Source organism: Phalaenopsis equestris, unplaced genomic scaffold (genome assembly GCF_001263595.1).
Source record: "Phalaenopsis equestris unplaced genomic scaffold, ASM126359v1 Scaffold001321, whole genome shotgun sequence".
In the NCBI taxonomy this organism is placed as follows: Eukaryota; Viridiplantae; Streptophyta; class Magnoliopsida; order Asparagales; family Orchidaceae; genus Phalaenopsis; species Phalaenopsis equestris.
In genome coordinates this window covers 200,059-215,552 of record NW_018165760.1, presented here as the reverse complement: position 1 = coordinate 215,552, position 15,494 = coordinate 200,059, and the positions used below count along the sequence as shown (strand labels likewise).

Below are 15,494 nucleotides of genomic sequence, written 5' to 3'. Positions count from 1 at the left end.
CCCCACCTTGTCTCTTGCCAAAAGCCCTAGACCACCTCTCTTCCACTGTCCAGTCGGCTTCATCACATCCGTCCTCACCTTTGGGGTTTGCTTGTGCTTGTGTTCTTTATTTTCTGTTTTAAGAACCTTGTTATATTTCCTTTTAAAATTTCAGGAATAAAAATTTTGGGTTATGTTGTTTTTAAGGTTAACTCCTATATCATTTGGTATCGGAGCTTGCTCGACTCTATTCCCATGCTAGGGTTTCCAAGCATCCTTCTTGCCTATCCACCAAATTTTTTTTCTTTTCTATCTTCAACCATCCATTCAAAACTAAAACTTTAATCATACCACCATGGAGATATATGTCGGAACCTACCCGGGACGAGTTACAGCGGGAGATCCGTTAGCTTCAACAAATGGGCGCAGAGCTTGATGAGGGAACCCGATAGGAGATTACCCATAACTGTGAGCTAGAGAGTTGAACGGGAGACAGGTTCGAGGATTTGAATCTGTTTAACAAAGAAGACATCAGTGATGAGAAACATTGGTCTTTTCGCTTCGGAATTCAATATCAAAGAAGACACAACAATATCAATGTGGATCTGCCAGAGTTTGATGAATACATGGATCCATATGACTTTATCCACTGACTGTAATCAGTTGAACAAATTTTCGATATAAGTAAGTGCCATAAGACAAACCGATAAAATTAACATTTATCTTGCTGAAAAAAAGCGCCTTATCGTGGTGGGAGAACTTACACAGTGAGAGGAAGAAAGAAGTCAGTGATAAGATTACCAAGTGGGAAAAGATGAGCAAAGAGATGTAGAGGAATTACCTTCCGCTTCATTATCATTGGGATATGTTTCTTTAGACTACACGACTTGCAGCAGAGAGATTGTTCAGTGGAGGAGTTTACGCAGATTTTGACCAGTTGTAGATGAAGTATGGGTTGGTTGAGCCAGAGAAACACACCATAGCCCGGTACCTGAGGGACCTGAAGCCCGCTATTAGCATTGTTTTACAGTTACAATTATATTGGTCGTTTGGGGATGTTCAAACCTTAGCTATGAGCGTGGAAAGAACAAAACCAGAGCAGGAAACGATCTTTATTCAGACAGCAGTCTTCAGTCAGGCAGTCACCTACAACTAAAACGATTGAGAAGGGTATCTTTGGCGGAGTTGGCAAGACAAAACAGAGAAATGAAAAGACAGAACTGAGTGGAACGAAGCCAAAAAAGGGCAGCTCTTTTAGGACAGTGCTTACCAGGAAGTGTTTCAGATGCCACAACTACGGACACATAGCCTCTAGCCATCCCACGAGCGGAGTTGTCTTATTCTCGGATCATGACATTGTCGAGGACGTGGACGAGGCATCAGAGGATAGTCTTGAGGAAGAACTTCAGCTTTAGGGTGACGAGGGAGATATAGCCATACGGAGAGTTCTGCAGTTAGAATCGAAAAGAGACCAGTCATGGCTAACACAATATCTTTCGCTCCAATTTTATAGTGAAGGGCAGCGTTGGTAGTCTTATCATCAACAGTGGGAGTTATTAAAATGTGGTTTTCACGCTTATGGTGAAGAGTTTAGGATTGGCTATGCAAAAACATTCTCAATCCTATTTCCTTCCTGATTAAAGAAGAAAATTGAGACATGTAGATCTTCAATGCTTTGTCGAATTTTCAATTGGGGATCATTTACAGGAGCAAGTGTGTGCATGCCCATTTTGTTGGGGAGGCTGTTGCAGTTCGACCTCATGGCCCAACACGATAGCTTCAAGAATACTTACTCGTTTAAAAAGCATGAGAAACGCATATTTTTGTTTCCTGTTAGGGATGTAAAAGGTGTAGATGGGCACAGAGAAGGGATTAGTCTCAAGTGTCACCTATATGCACTCAGTCCAGGATGCTCGAGTGGCAATTACATTGGTCTTATTAGAGGGAACTGAGGAGGAGAGTGAGATACCAACACCATTAGAGTCACTACTACATGATTTCTAGGATACTAGGATGTGATGACAGACATTCTCCTAGAGGGATTAACGCCACTGAGGGACATTCAACACGCTATAGATGTGATACCTGGATCAGTGTTTCCAAACCTAATTGCCTACAGATTGAGACCTGTAGAGTAAGAGTTGCAACGACATGTACAATATCTAGTTGTGTGAGGGTTGGTGAGTACCAGTCCATGTGCTGCCCCGCCCTGATGGTATATAAGAAGGTGGCGGATGTGTATTAACGGCAGGGTTGTCAACATGATTACCATCAAGTACCCGTTTCTCATTCCTCGCCAGTACGGCCTCTTGGATCAGTTGCATAGAGCCACTATCTTCTCCAAGATGGACTTATGCAGTGGCTATCACCAGATCCCGATGAGGTCAGTAGACGAGTAGAAGACCGCTTTCAAGATAAGGAATGATTTATGCAAGTGGACAGTTATGCTATTCGGATTGTTAAACACGCGGAACACTTTTATGAGGCTAATGAATCAGGTATTCCGGGCTTACATTGGGAAATTTGTTGTCGTATACTTTGACGACATTCTGGTAAACAACCAATCTGAGGAGCATTTTTAGCACCTGTGGGCGGTATCCGAGGACAGGTGGTGCTTTGGTTGTATGTTGCTCCCCATGTGGTGATGATCTCTACCTCACGCGTATTCGCCATTTTCATCTCTTATGCCACCTCCATGTTTCAGCTTCCGCTAGTCCCACTTCCATCATTGGTTGTTGCTGCCGTTATCCAGCCCCTCTTGCTGTCGTTGGATCCACCCTATACCCCCAACTATTGTTGTCAGCCCACTTTTGCAGCCCCATATGCTGCCGCCAATTCCCCAACACTTAGCATACTATTGTCCCCCCTTCGTACACCTCCACCTGCCGACACCACCCTTCCCCTTCACTGCAACCTGCAGTCACACCCCCTTCCAACCACTTTATCTCTTACAGCAAGCCCCGAACCACCTCTCTTTCGGTGTCCAGTCGGCTTCACCACCTCCATCCTCATCGTATGGGCTCGTTTGTGCTTATGTTTCCTTTTGAAGTTTCAGCAGTAATAATTTTGCATTCTAATGTTTTTCGGTTTATCCGTTATAACTATTGTCAAGAAAAGTAACATAATATTACTGATATTGATTCTTAAAATTCTTGCATGTTGGTTTACTATCGTAGCATGTGCTTCTCCTTTGAAATGTCGTACTTCTTTTTTTTTTTTTTATTATTATTATTTTTTATTTTGCATTTCTATAGACCTGATCATGAAAACCTGCTTATTCCACACTTTTATGGTGAACATCTTTTGTCATTGGCGAATAGCTTAAGAGTATCGTGGAGCCAAATTGTATATTTCAAAGCATAGTGCATGCTATTTTTGAAAATATCACAAAGGTTAAAAATCATGAAAGATTTATTAATAATCCGACAATATAAAAAAATCCTAAAAAGCTAAAAAGCACAATCAATGTCACATAGTAGAACCAAATATTTTCTTAGCGTAATGAATGTCAATGGAAGCAATAGATTAAAAAAATTACCATCAAAGGCAAACAATACAATTAAATTTACACAAAATAATGATGGTTGTAGCAGGCTTAGTTTTAGGGTAAAATGCTGAACTTTGAAGTTTTGTCTCAAAATAAAAGAAAACCTTCGCATATATGACTTATTCTTTGCATAAAAATCAATGACCTTCAGAAACATTATCATCATCATATAAAAAAAAATTTTGCTCCATCATCGTTAACTCCCAAATCATATCTTCTTCATCATGCTTTTTATTTTTATTGTTTCAAATGCTTTAAAGTTTTTCATGCGCTGGTAGCTCTCAAAATGGAGCTTCAATAATAGTAATTTAAGTATCATTCAAAAAATTAATCCAACAAAAATGTTTTTTATTCGTGTTATTCCTTAGAACATACTTTACATAGACTATGTTTCCCGCACTATTTAGTCTACCCTCTTTTTGTCAGTGTAGCGAAAATAGTGTGCCTTGCTACTCTGAGCTGTAGCATTATTTTATGCCATTAAAAAGTATACCTGAATCAACATTGTGCAATCAGAGTATGATTTAATGCTTGTTTTTCGTGAGAATCAATCTGTCAATCCAAGTTGACATTTTCTAACAGCATGTGCACAGCTTTATAACTTGTTGAGTAAAAATAATCTGAGCTTATGCAAAGTAAATGAATAAATTTGTATTGTATAAATATATATAAATACTATTTACTATGACAATTGGATGTCTTCTATGTGAATAGATAAAAATTTTATTTTTACCTTATGCATTCCTTTAGTCATAATCATTAAGCATGCTTTCGAAATCATGCAAAATGCATATTTTGTTGTTTTGTTCCTTTAATGATTTATTATTTTATTTTACTTATCAATTGAGAAATTTTTTATGCATTTAATGGTCACTGCTTGCCTTCCATTTGGTTTTAACAATATTTTAGCTCAATTATAAAACAAGATGAGCTTGGACAATCTTTTTGAATTTTAACGTGTTTGAGCTTGACTCATTTTCCTACTCGGGAATTAACCTAAATAATGACCGAGCTGCTTAGGTTTAGTTCCTATGCACTTTACTGTGAATTTTACCTTCTTTGTAAAACAATAGCTGTCTATTTTATCAGCTTAAACCCAATTCTGCTCTGTGAGGTTTATATTTTATTCTCAGTTTATTTAAAGCCTTGAAAGTTATGATTTATAGTTTCATGAATAGAATTAATTATGATTGTTTTTATGTATTTTTCATTTCTTTGGATTATGGGTTACATGTCCAAGGATATCATAATTTCATTTTCCTTTCAGTGGGATAGACATCCAAAATCCGTTATTGAGCCATTTGTTCTACTCCTTTCACCATATGCACCTCACATAGCAGAGGAACTATGGTCTCGCTTGGGGAATTCAAAATCATTGGCTTATGAGCATTTTCCAGAGGTATGGTTGTGTTTCTCATTAGCACAAGAGATGATTTCTTATTATATTTGCTTTATTTTCCCATGTATTGTATTTGATTATTTGCTTTTCAGACAAACCACTCAAAATAATATTATTTTTTGTTATACATGTAGTATAAATAGTTCTGTTGCCATATGTTTGGATTCTCTTATATTGTGTTTTGGCGGATAAAAGTAAAAAATGGAAGTATTGAAGGTAGTAAAGAGTCTTGTAGCTTTATAATTGAATTTGTTTTTTAATGTTTCTTAGTTCTTTTTCTGTTTTGTATGCTTGCCTTCTGCATTCTATCTAGGTCAAATTAATTGTTTTTATGTTAATTATGGTGTATCTTTGTTTGGATTCAAACTCTTCATATTTTAATTTAATGTTGGATGTCTCAGGTTGGATGTCTCAGGGTGTGGGGGTTTTTTTTTTTTGATAGATCTAACAGATTTAAACTCTTAGCTAACATAGTTCAAATTTAGATAATTATTTGTTTCTTCAGATGTAATTAGAAAATATTATAAATTATCAAAAATGATACTTTAATGGGCTTCTAACAAAAAAGTTTCACAGGAGTTTTGGATCATTAAAGAACCACATGAAAATTCCTTTTGTCTCATTAAACTATATCTACTTCATCTCTTACCAATTACAATTACATTGTATGGAAAGCACAAGTCCTCAAACACTTCAATGCAAATGGCTTTGAATCCTTCCTAGATGGAACTACACCCTATCCACCCAAATTCAGTTTCACCGATTCCAGCATACAGGAACTTAACCCATACCCTACACTGTGGCACCTCATAGATCAGAACCTTGCTGCAGTTCTTTTCTCCATCATCTCCAGTCCCTTTCTACCCCATGTGCTACATCTACAAAACACCTTAGCAATCTGGACTACTCTAATCCTCCAGTAGATCCTGGGTGATCTAACTCGAGAAAGAACTTCATCACATAACCATGGAAACAAAGACGATTTCCCACTACCTGCCAACAGTAAAAACCCTTGTGGACAACGTTGCAATGGCTGGTTCATGCCTAGACAATGAGGACATCTTCCTCTACATACTCAATGGCCTTCCACCAGAACCATTAGGACTCAACTAAATCCCGTTAACCTAGATGATTTATACTATTTACTTAACAGTGAAGAAATTAGATTGACAACCAAATTAGCAAAAAAAAAAAGTCTTTCCATTGCCCCTGCTGTAATTCGAAGCCATGAACCTCGGACAAATTTTTGATCCTCCACTCAAAATTGCCATATGACCACTAAAATTACAAACCCTTCCGCCAATAGCAGAATTCGTCCCATCATCTCCTGTAAATTTGTCTGAAATCTTGTCATTCCTGCAAATTATTGGATTTATGTGCATCCTCTCACCTCTCCACACACTTGGACAACCTACAACTTCCCACTTCTTGCTCAGGAATAGGACAAATCTTTGTTGGCAATGGCCAATCAGCTCCTATCAATCCATACTGGCAATGTCATTCTTCCCACCCTCAGCTGTAAGCTCCATCTTTCCTTTATTCTTCGAGCCCCCACACTATTTCACAGCCCCATTTCAGTTTATCAATTAGCCAAATATAACAATCGTCTTATTCCATTTGATTAATTTGGTTTTTGTATCCACGATCAAGCAAATTCTTCTCTGATGTCCAACTAATTAAGGTCTATATCCATTCTCAGCACAAATAACAATTGCCGCACTTCAAACTATATGAGTTCAGTAGTCTGACATCAACACCTTTGTCACCCTTACCCTAGAGTTACAGTCACCGTCTCCAGATCTCATTCAAACTTCACATTTCATCAGCTGTTTCGTTTTGCAATGCCTGTTGTAACTAGTATTAGGATTTATATACTTTTGAAATTGATGCCCTCTGATGAATGTGGTTCTTTTCCCCTTCCCTCTCTTTCTGGTTCCAAATATCTGAAACTAGACAGCATCTCATTAACTTCCACAAAATGATACTCTTACAACTCAATAAATCCATAAAATACACCAGGCCAGATGGAGGAGTTGAAGACATCTTATCTTCATTCCAATGACATTGTTCACCAGTTTAGCTGCCCATATACGCCAGCGTAAAATGGGTTAGCTTAATGCAAACACTTACACTTAGTGGAAACAAATCAAAGATTACTAAATGCTGCTCACCTGTCCTTTTACTTTTTTAAGGATATTCCCTTTACCAACAACTTCTTATCTCATCAACGGACAACACAGTCCAAATTGCCCTGCCCTAGCATCTACTGCACAACAGGAAGCGCACATATGCTCATCTAAGAACCTTTGGTTGCTCATATTTTCCTTGCCAGCTACAACTCACAAATTCTCTTCCAGATCAGCTCCCTGCACCTTGCTTTGTTAATCCGCATCATATGGCTATCGCTGCTATGATATTCACACCACCAAAATTATTTTCTGGAGACATTTAACCGTTGATGAAAATACCTCCCCATTTCGCGCCAATAGCTACTATCTCAAACCAGGTCCACACGCACCTCTCCCAACTCACCTTTCTTACTCTTTCCATATCTGCTTTACAACCTTCATCTTCTAGACCAACTTCCACTTATTCTACTCTACTACCTGAATTTTTAAGCTCCATAAGCACGTCTCATTCAAATGCCACGACAACTCAACCTCTCTCACCGTTCCCTATTCTTACAATCCAACCTCATCACATGGTGCCTTGCTCAAAAACAGGAACTCTCAAACCAAAAACAAAATTTGACATCTATCACCTTTTCATAGCTCCTAATTCCTCTGAGTCTACCTCCTCACTTTAGAAATTCCTTTCTGATAAGCAGCAATGTCATCCAAATTCTTCGCTTTTCAACAACAGGGAAGCTGGGACTTAGGTCCTCCCCCACATAACCATAATATACTATGCTGCAAATGGACACGTAACCAAGTATAACGCTGACAAAACTACAGTTTGCCACAAGGCAGATTTATGGCCTAAGGATTTAAACAACTTCACAGCATAGATTACAATGAAACTTACAGTCACGTGACCAAGTTTCCTGCAATTCAAGTTCTCCTTATCATAACTTCCTTTCACCACTAGCTTATTCCGCAACTTCATGTGTCCAATGCCTTCCTCCACGACAAATTGGACCTAGTTTACATGTCCCAACTGCAAGGTTTCATTGACCTCTATTACTCTCACTATGTATGCAAATTACAGAAAGCCATCTATGGCTTAAAGCAAGTCTCCAAACAATAGTATTCCCCATTTTTACTCATGTTATTCACCATGTCGTCACTCTCACAGCACAACAGCCCAATCCTTTCTCCGTTACAATCCAGAATTCTTCTCACTCGTAACTCCACAAGTGCCATACAAAACTTCATTCACACCGTTAACAAGGAATTTAACTTCAAACAATTAGGATCCATCTCTTAGGTTTTTTGGCTGACAAGTACATCATCTGTATAAGGGGTATTTTCTACATCAAATCACTGACCTCACCAACCTCCTCCATTCATCAGGCATGCTAAAATCCATGTCATTTTTAACCCATTACGCTCTAAACTACTTAACCCAACTCCTATTTACATTTCACTACAGCTGCTCATCAATATAGATAACTTATTGGCTCACTTCAATTTCTAACCATCACATTCCTTCATATCTACTTGTAGTTAATCTTTCCAGCCAACGCATGCATCACCCACTTCAATACCACCACCAACTCATAAAACATCTCCTTCACTACCTCAAAGGCAAACTCAACTCCCGTCTTTCTATAAAAATGAGCAACATGTCTCTCTAATCCTATGCCAATACTGATTGGGCTAGTAAACCCCTCTACCAGAAGTTTACCTCTGTTTTTTTACATCTTCTTGGGCTCTATTCTTATTTCTTGGTTTGCCAAGAATCAACCCACAATGGTTAAGTCCTCAACGGGATTGGAATACAGACCTCTCGCCTTGCTCAGTGTTGACATCCTCTAGATAAGGTGTCCACTACAAGAATTCAAAGTCTCCATTACATCCCTCACAATCATCTATTGTGAAAACATTTTTGCCCTCGCCCTCACCCTCATCCCACCAACAATCCATTGTTTCCTGCCAGAACTATGTATACTGAAGTGGACTGGCACATCATACGTGATCACTTCAAGTCAAGAGCAATCTATTTGCTACATTATGAAGTAGGACCTGACTGCAGACATCTTCCCCAAATCAGCTCCTCACAAACAAGCTGACACCTCTATCCTTGGATTGTCAACGTGTGTGGGGGTGTATTGGAAACACTCATTTGCTCCCTACCTAAAGCATATGAGACCTACGGTCCATGGTAACAACCCTCTCCCATATTGTAGATTCCCAAACTACCTCCTCTTCCCTCTAACATCTAATGTAGTACCATGTTTACGATCATAACCCTCGCCGTTATTTTAAAAGCTGGTTCTGTAACAACAACTATTAATAATATACAAAGGCATATCTGTTATAAATTTTCCTTTCCGTTATTCTTCCTATGTGGGACTGTCACTTCTCTGATTCTTCTCTGCAGCACGACTGAAGTGAAATGGAAGTCACAACAACTAGAAAGCTGTATGTTATGCTGAGAGATGCTGAATTAACAGAGTAACGAGTTCTCATGTGTATCAAATAGTTTTGAAAATAAAAAAATGATCTCAAAGTTCCCTTTGTCTTCATAAGTTAGGATTGGATTGATGAGATAGGATGATTCGACATGGTTGCGAATAACATCTTTAATTGTGGAATAAGCTCTTTTGGTTCTGTAGAATTATTATCTTTTTACTATATTATTAAAAGAAGAGAAGATAAACACTCTATTTCAACCTTGGGCCTTCTTTTTTAGAAAGTTTCTAAGATAATTTTTGTAGATGTTTTACACATGGATTTATAGAAAAGTTCGTTCAACACCTTATGAATACTTAACAGTGATGAATGGAGAGTGGTGATTTATAAACAGGACTCGATGATAACAATAGTCTTCCATTGTTTTCATTTTTTTTTTATCTTTCCTTCCAAGAAGTCTGCCTCTTGTCATCTTTTTTTGTGGAAGCTAGAAGTATGGAAAGATAAATATCATCACTTATTATTATTATTATTAATATGATTTGTGGTTCAGGCAAAGAGTGAGTATTTGAGTGATTCAAGAATTGTGCTTCCTGTTCAAATCAATGGGAAGACCAGGGCAACTATCATGGTTGATGAAGCTTGTTCAGAGGATCAGGCTTTCAGATTAGCATTGTCAGATGCGAAACTTTCCAAGTTTTTGCTCGGAAAGACAGTAAAGAGAAGGATATATGTGCCTCGGAGGATTTTGAATGTTATCTTGGAAACTCAGATGACTGGATCATGATACCTGATTATTATTTATCCTCGATGTATAATGTTTTTGTTATGTAGCTTTAATATTTATGCAATATCAATGTTGACATTTTGGATTAATTTTAATTGATCCCCTTTCAGTGCTTGCTCACTATTTTATTCCATTGTCTTGATGATGTTAATGAAATCTTCTGGGGCGGGCTGGTACTTCAACGCCAATTATCAACTTAGCTAGCCCTGAAAATTAAAATCTTTATTCTTTTCATCATGCAAAAGCAATTTTTCTTTGAATAAGGTCAAGCACAGTGAACTTCATGATATTAACTTTAAGGAAGATTTATTTACATATATCACTTAATTTGTATGTATGTAATATTATGAATCTGCATGAAAATCAGGTCTAGAATTTTTTTTTTCTTATGGAAGTTAACATATGTAGAACACAAATTCTAACTATTTGCATAGCACTGGTATTTTAAATTTATGCATTAAAATGTGACTTTTAAGAAGTGGTAATAGAGCTATATGTGATGTGACATTAAATATTTGAGCGATATTTGTGTAAATATGAAAGTTTGGGTGTGAAATATGTGAATACATAAGAATTGTATGTTATGTAAGTAAATGTCTATTTATTTATTTATTTATTGGTGTGAGTTTATCAGTGAAAATCTTGTTGAATCATTCAATCTGGTTTGATGTGCGACATTATCTCTAATTGTTGATTTGATTTGGTTTGTGTAATGGCAAGTTACTTGTTATGAATATTAGGAGATCGAACACCAATACGCTCGGGGTCAACACCAACCCTAACAAAAACATAGTAATACAAATCTTGGTGACCATTTTGACGGACTGCTCCTAAAACGGTTACATTAATGTCGATTTGAATGAGACTCCCATTTAAATTTATTCATCGAAACTTAATAGAGGAAATGAGAAGAGCCAACAACAGTAACTTCAATAACATGCTCTTTGAAATTCTTTTGTTATGTAGGGCAACATATGATTCTCTGTTTAAATTTTTTTGAAATTGTTTTGAGCATTATGGTGGGTCGGCAAAATAATATCAAGGTATTGAAAGAACGTTATATATAAGAAAGTTACCAATTCAATGCATCAGAGAGTCTAAGATAAATTAAGATTATTTTATATAATAATAAGAGTATAAATTTTCTTATATTTTGTCCTCAGGTTAAGTTCAACAAAATGTGAATCCAAAGTCATTCTTTGGAGGGTGCCCGTACAAGCTGGCGTGAACTTAACTTTATTTAAGCAAAGCAAAGCATGTTTTCTTTGATTTGTCAGGGATTTTAGCAAAAATTTAAATTTATTCAATCAATTTTTTAGCTTTTTAGGATAGTCTAAATTTCAATAAGTATGCACATTAATAGGATAAACAAGACATTCATTTTCATATTAGCTTATGTGCTTTAATACATTATAATATGTATTAAGGATGTGAAATTTTCTTCTTTTAAATTTGTAAACAACTTATGCAATTATTTGGAGCCCTAAATACTTGAATATGTTTTAATTATATTTTAAATATTTTATAATATATTAAAATGAGATTGTTGAATTCTTATTTTGCCCGTGAATTACACTCAAGGAATAGAGCGCACAAAAGAAGAGAGAGAGAGAGAGCTAGCTAGCTAGCAAGCTGAGTCAATGTAGAGTTCAAATTATTGAAGCCAGGATCATGAAGATTGGGGATCCATTGATCAAAATTTTTTTTATATTTAATGCCCCCATCTCCACTTTTATAGGGTCTGGCTTCTTTCAAAAAACAAATATAGGACTTTGTAATGCCTAGATCACAAAGGGCATATACCTGTCTTTTTTGTCACATTATCATTAAAGTCATCATATATAAGATGATCTTTTCTCAAAAAATTAACAGACCATATGACAGATAATTGAGGTTCTCTGCCTTTGGTGATTACTCCCAGTATTTGCATTCGACTGCTTACTCATATTCGACCACTTGACACTTGTGCATTCAAGCCTTCCGCATTAGGACTTGAGCCCTTACATTCAACCCTTCATATTTGACTGATCCTTGTCTGAATGATAGATCTCTTTGGTCAATCTCATTTTTCATTGATTTGGGCTCCCCCCACTACCCTTTGGTAGAACTAAGCTAAAAGGTAGCCCGCTTTAATGGACCTAGGTTAATGCTACCTTTGGGCAGTCACTTTCATATTTAGTTTTTTTATTCTCCCATATTTTGGTTAGCTAGTCTATGGCAAGAGGTTGTGGACTTGAGGAAGGTAGTCACTTATCTTTAAAAGAAGCTGGAGGGTGTGAAGGATAAGTGCTTGGTGTTCCAGAAACAGGCTGAGTCAAATCACATAGGTTAGTTCTAGGTCGGAAGAGAGTTCCTACTGTAGTGGCTTGTCTGATTTCACCTTCTGACTGAGATCAACTTGAACCACTATATCGGGTATTTATTTTTTTCCTTAAATTATTATATTTTTTACTTATTAAAGTTAAAATGTTTTTCAGAATAAAAATTTTACTTTTTTTGTAATGATTTGATGGTATTATCTAATGTGACTTTTTATATCTAGAATACTACATTTTACCTTTTTACCCTTTAAGCAGTCATGATTTTTTCCTCCTCTATAAAAGGGATTTCACCATGTTTATTTATTTTAGTATATCTTTTTTTCTTGGATTCTTATTATTGTTTTCCTTTTTTAACATGTTGCCTTCACCTTGAACCAAGCCCATGGCATTCTTTGTGGCTGATTGAAGATGTTTTGATCGATTTTTTTAAGCACACCTTTGAATTTTTTATTTGAAAAAATGGAAAAATCATTGCCTGTTATTTTCTCACTAAGAACAGTTTAGACTTAAACTTTCGATGCCTCTTTGCCAAGTGTTGGTAGACATATTTAACTTATTTTGAGTCATTCTGGCCCAAATAATTTTTAGCACCTTCCAAAATCAAGAATCTAGTGGTGTATTTACGATGAATGATTTTTTTGTTGGTTATAAAAATTTTCAAATCACTAATCAAACCTTGCAGAAGGGATTTATCTAATTCTTTAGGACTGGAGACATGAAGAGGAAGTTCTATTCGCCTTTTCAAAAAGAGGATGGTCGATCAATGTGAAGCCAGTTTGTTCTCCTACAGTGAAGGAGAAGATGAAGGTGTCAAACTGGGATCTCAGTTGAGTCTAAAATGTGAAGGATGTAGAGTCTGATATACTCAACTAAATAAAAGCTCCTCCTTTATTAAAAGAGTCTCCCCTTCAGTTGTTTGAGATAATTATTAAGGGGGACTAAGAAATAGTGGACATTATGGATGGGGAGGTAGTTATTGATCTCGTGAAGGAAGGTCGAGAGGAGGATCTAATGATAATACCATAGGTATGGGCTCGTACCTTCACTCTATCTCACCTTCTACCTCAGTTGTTCAAAAGAGGGGAATTGATGAGTTAATTCTCTCTGAGAGAAATAATTATGTGGAAAAAGATGATCAATGAACTAATACTTTGCCTTCTCAATAATTTCTTTTTTCAGTTCTATCAGAGTGGAGAAACTTGAGGGAACCTTTAGCCAAATTGATGAGGAAAGTGAAAGTAGTATCGATCTACTCACTTTCATCAACTTTTCAGCAAACAAGTGTTGTGAGTGGAGAGGAGCCTGCAATTGATGATGAGTCTTTGGAGCGAGTCTCTCACAATATAAATGTAAGCAAAAGGGGAAGCTGCTTTTTAGTTTGAACCATTGTCAATAATGAGGAGGGCCTCGACCAACACCGAGGGAGCATCTGTAATTTGGATTTCTCCTAATAAGAAAGGTTTTGAGTTTTTATGACTGAGTGGAGATAAACTCATTGATTTAATAAAGGATTGGAATGTCATGGTGTTGTATGAGGCATGATTTTCATACTGCCTGGGTTCAACCTTCTATTCACCTTTTTTAGGGAAATATTTTGCTTCTCTTGGCAATAATAGTTTTGTTGTTGGAGGTGATGCATCCTCAAGCAATTTATATAGTGAAGTCTTATTAGAGGATGACTCAGAATTGAAGATAGTTTTAATGTTTATTATAAAAACATATGATTGAAGAGGGTTATGCTTTCTGTAACTAAGTAAAAAATCACATTTAATTTCATGAATGAGAATGTATTCTATGGGGTTGAGTGCAAATAAATAAGGATTTGATGGGTGTAGAATTGAAGTTTTTAGGGTGACAAACTAAAATCCCCAATTTAATCTAGGTGTTTGGAAAATAAAGCAAGATGTTGCCCTCAGGCGAGGGGAACATGGGAACTCTAAGGTGAGAGCTTAGTATCTTCCCAGCCTAACCGTGGATTTATGAACCAAACTCTGGATTATCCAATGTCGATTTTTTCACTCATAAAGACGATAAAGAATATAATTTCTCTTATTTGGCATAATACAATTTATGACAATTTGGATAATTCAATAACTATAACCTCATCATAAATGGGAAGTATATTTTCTAAAATTTGAACCCTTAGTTATAAAACATAGCTCAGTCGCATTAGATTTAACTTTGAATCTTGGAGATTAGTGTAGTTAACATTGTTTCTTTAGCTGCTTAATACAAAATTTAACCATCTTTCTTACTTAAGTTATCTTCAGTTTTGATAATGCGTCTTTTTGTTATTATTATAAGAATTTCCACCTCTTTGTGGGATCAATACTTAGGACTCTCTTAGAGCCCTTTATTACTTATGAGATAGATATAATTGCATTTGCAACCTAGTGAATTTTTAAATTTGAAAATATACATTAATTCACTATGAGTGGTAGCTTTAAAGATTTAAAAGAGAACTGATTATACTGAAGTAAACTTTTGTTGTGATTTTTTTACATATTTCCTAGTCTAGTTGTCACGTGTGTTAGGGTGTCGAAAATAATACTAGTAAAAACACCGCATTAGCAGTGTTGATATTCCATCTTCTTTTTGAGCTTTTACATCATGAGCCTCACATAGATCTTCCTTAGTCCTAGAGTATATTTTGGAACGTTTGTAGATACTTGAAAGACATATGGCTTTTATGTAGAGCCAAAAATTTGAGAATGTTGATGTTAATGTACATTTGGACAGGTGAAAAAAGATTAAAAGTGATTTTAAAGCTTGATACTATGCATCCGTGAAAGAAATGCTTAAGAAAAACCAATGGGTTAGAGGAATTAAGAACATTGAAATTCCTGAATATCCTCAATATCAAACTCTTACTCATCCATGAATAAGG

General features: G+C 36.3%; 1 protein-coding gene across 3 annotated transcripts in view; it reads left to right on the top strand.

Annotated features, from left to right (window-relative positions):
• The window catches only part of LOC110034000 (leucine--tRNA ligase, chloroplastic/mitochondrial), a 162,253-nt gene extending 151,847 nt beyond the window's left edge, over positions 1-10,406 (top strand). For all 3 annotated transcript variants that reach the window (XM_020738211.1, XM_020738210.1, XM_020738213.1), the window contains 2 exons: positions 4,794-4,925; positions 10,053-10,406. In XM_020738211.1, the coding sequence (XP_020593870.1) occupies positions 4,794-4,925; positions 10,053-10,286 (366 nt within the window). In that variant the 3' untranslated portion in view covers positions 10,287-10,406. The remainder of the gene's footprint in view (positions 1-4,793; positions 4,926-10,052) is intronic.
• The last annotated feature ends 5,088 nt before the right edge of the window (positions 10,407-15,494 follow it).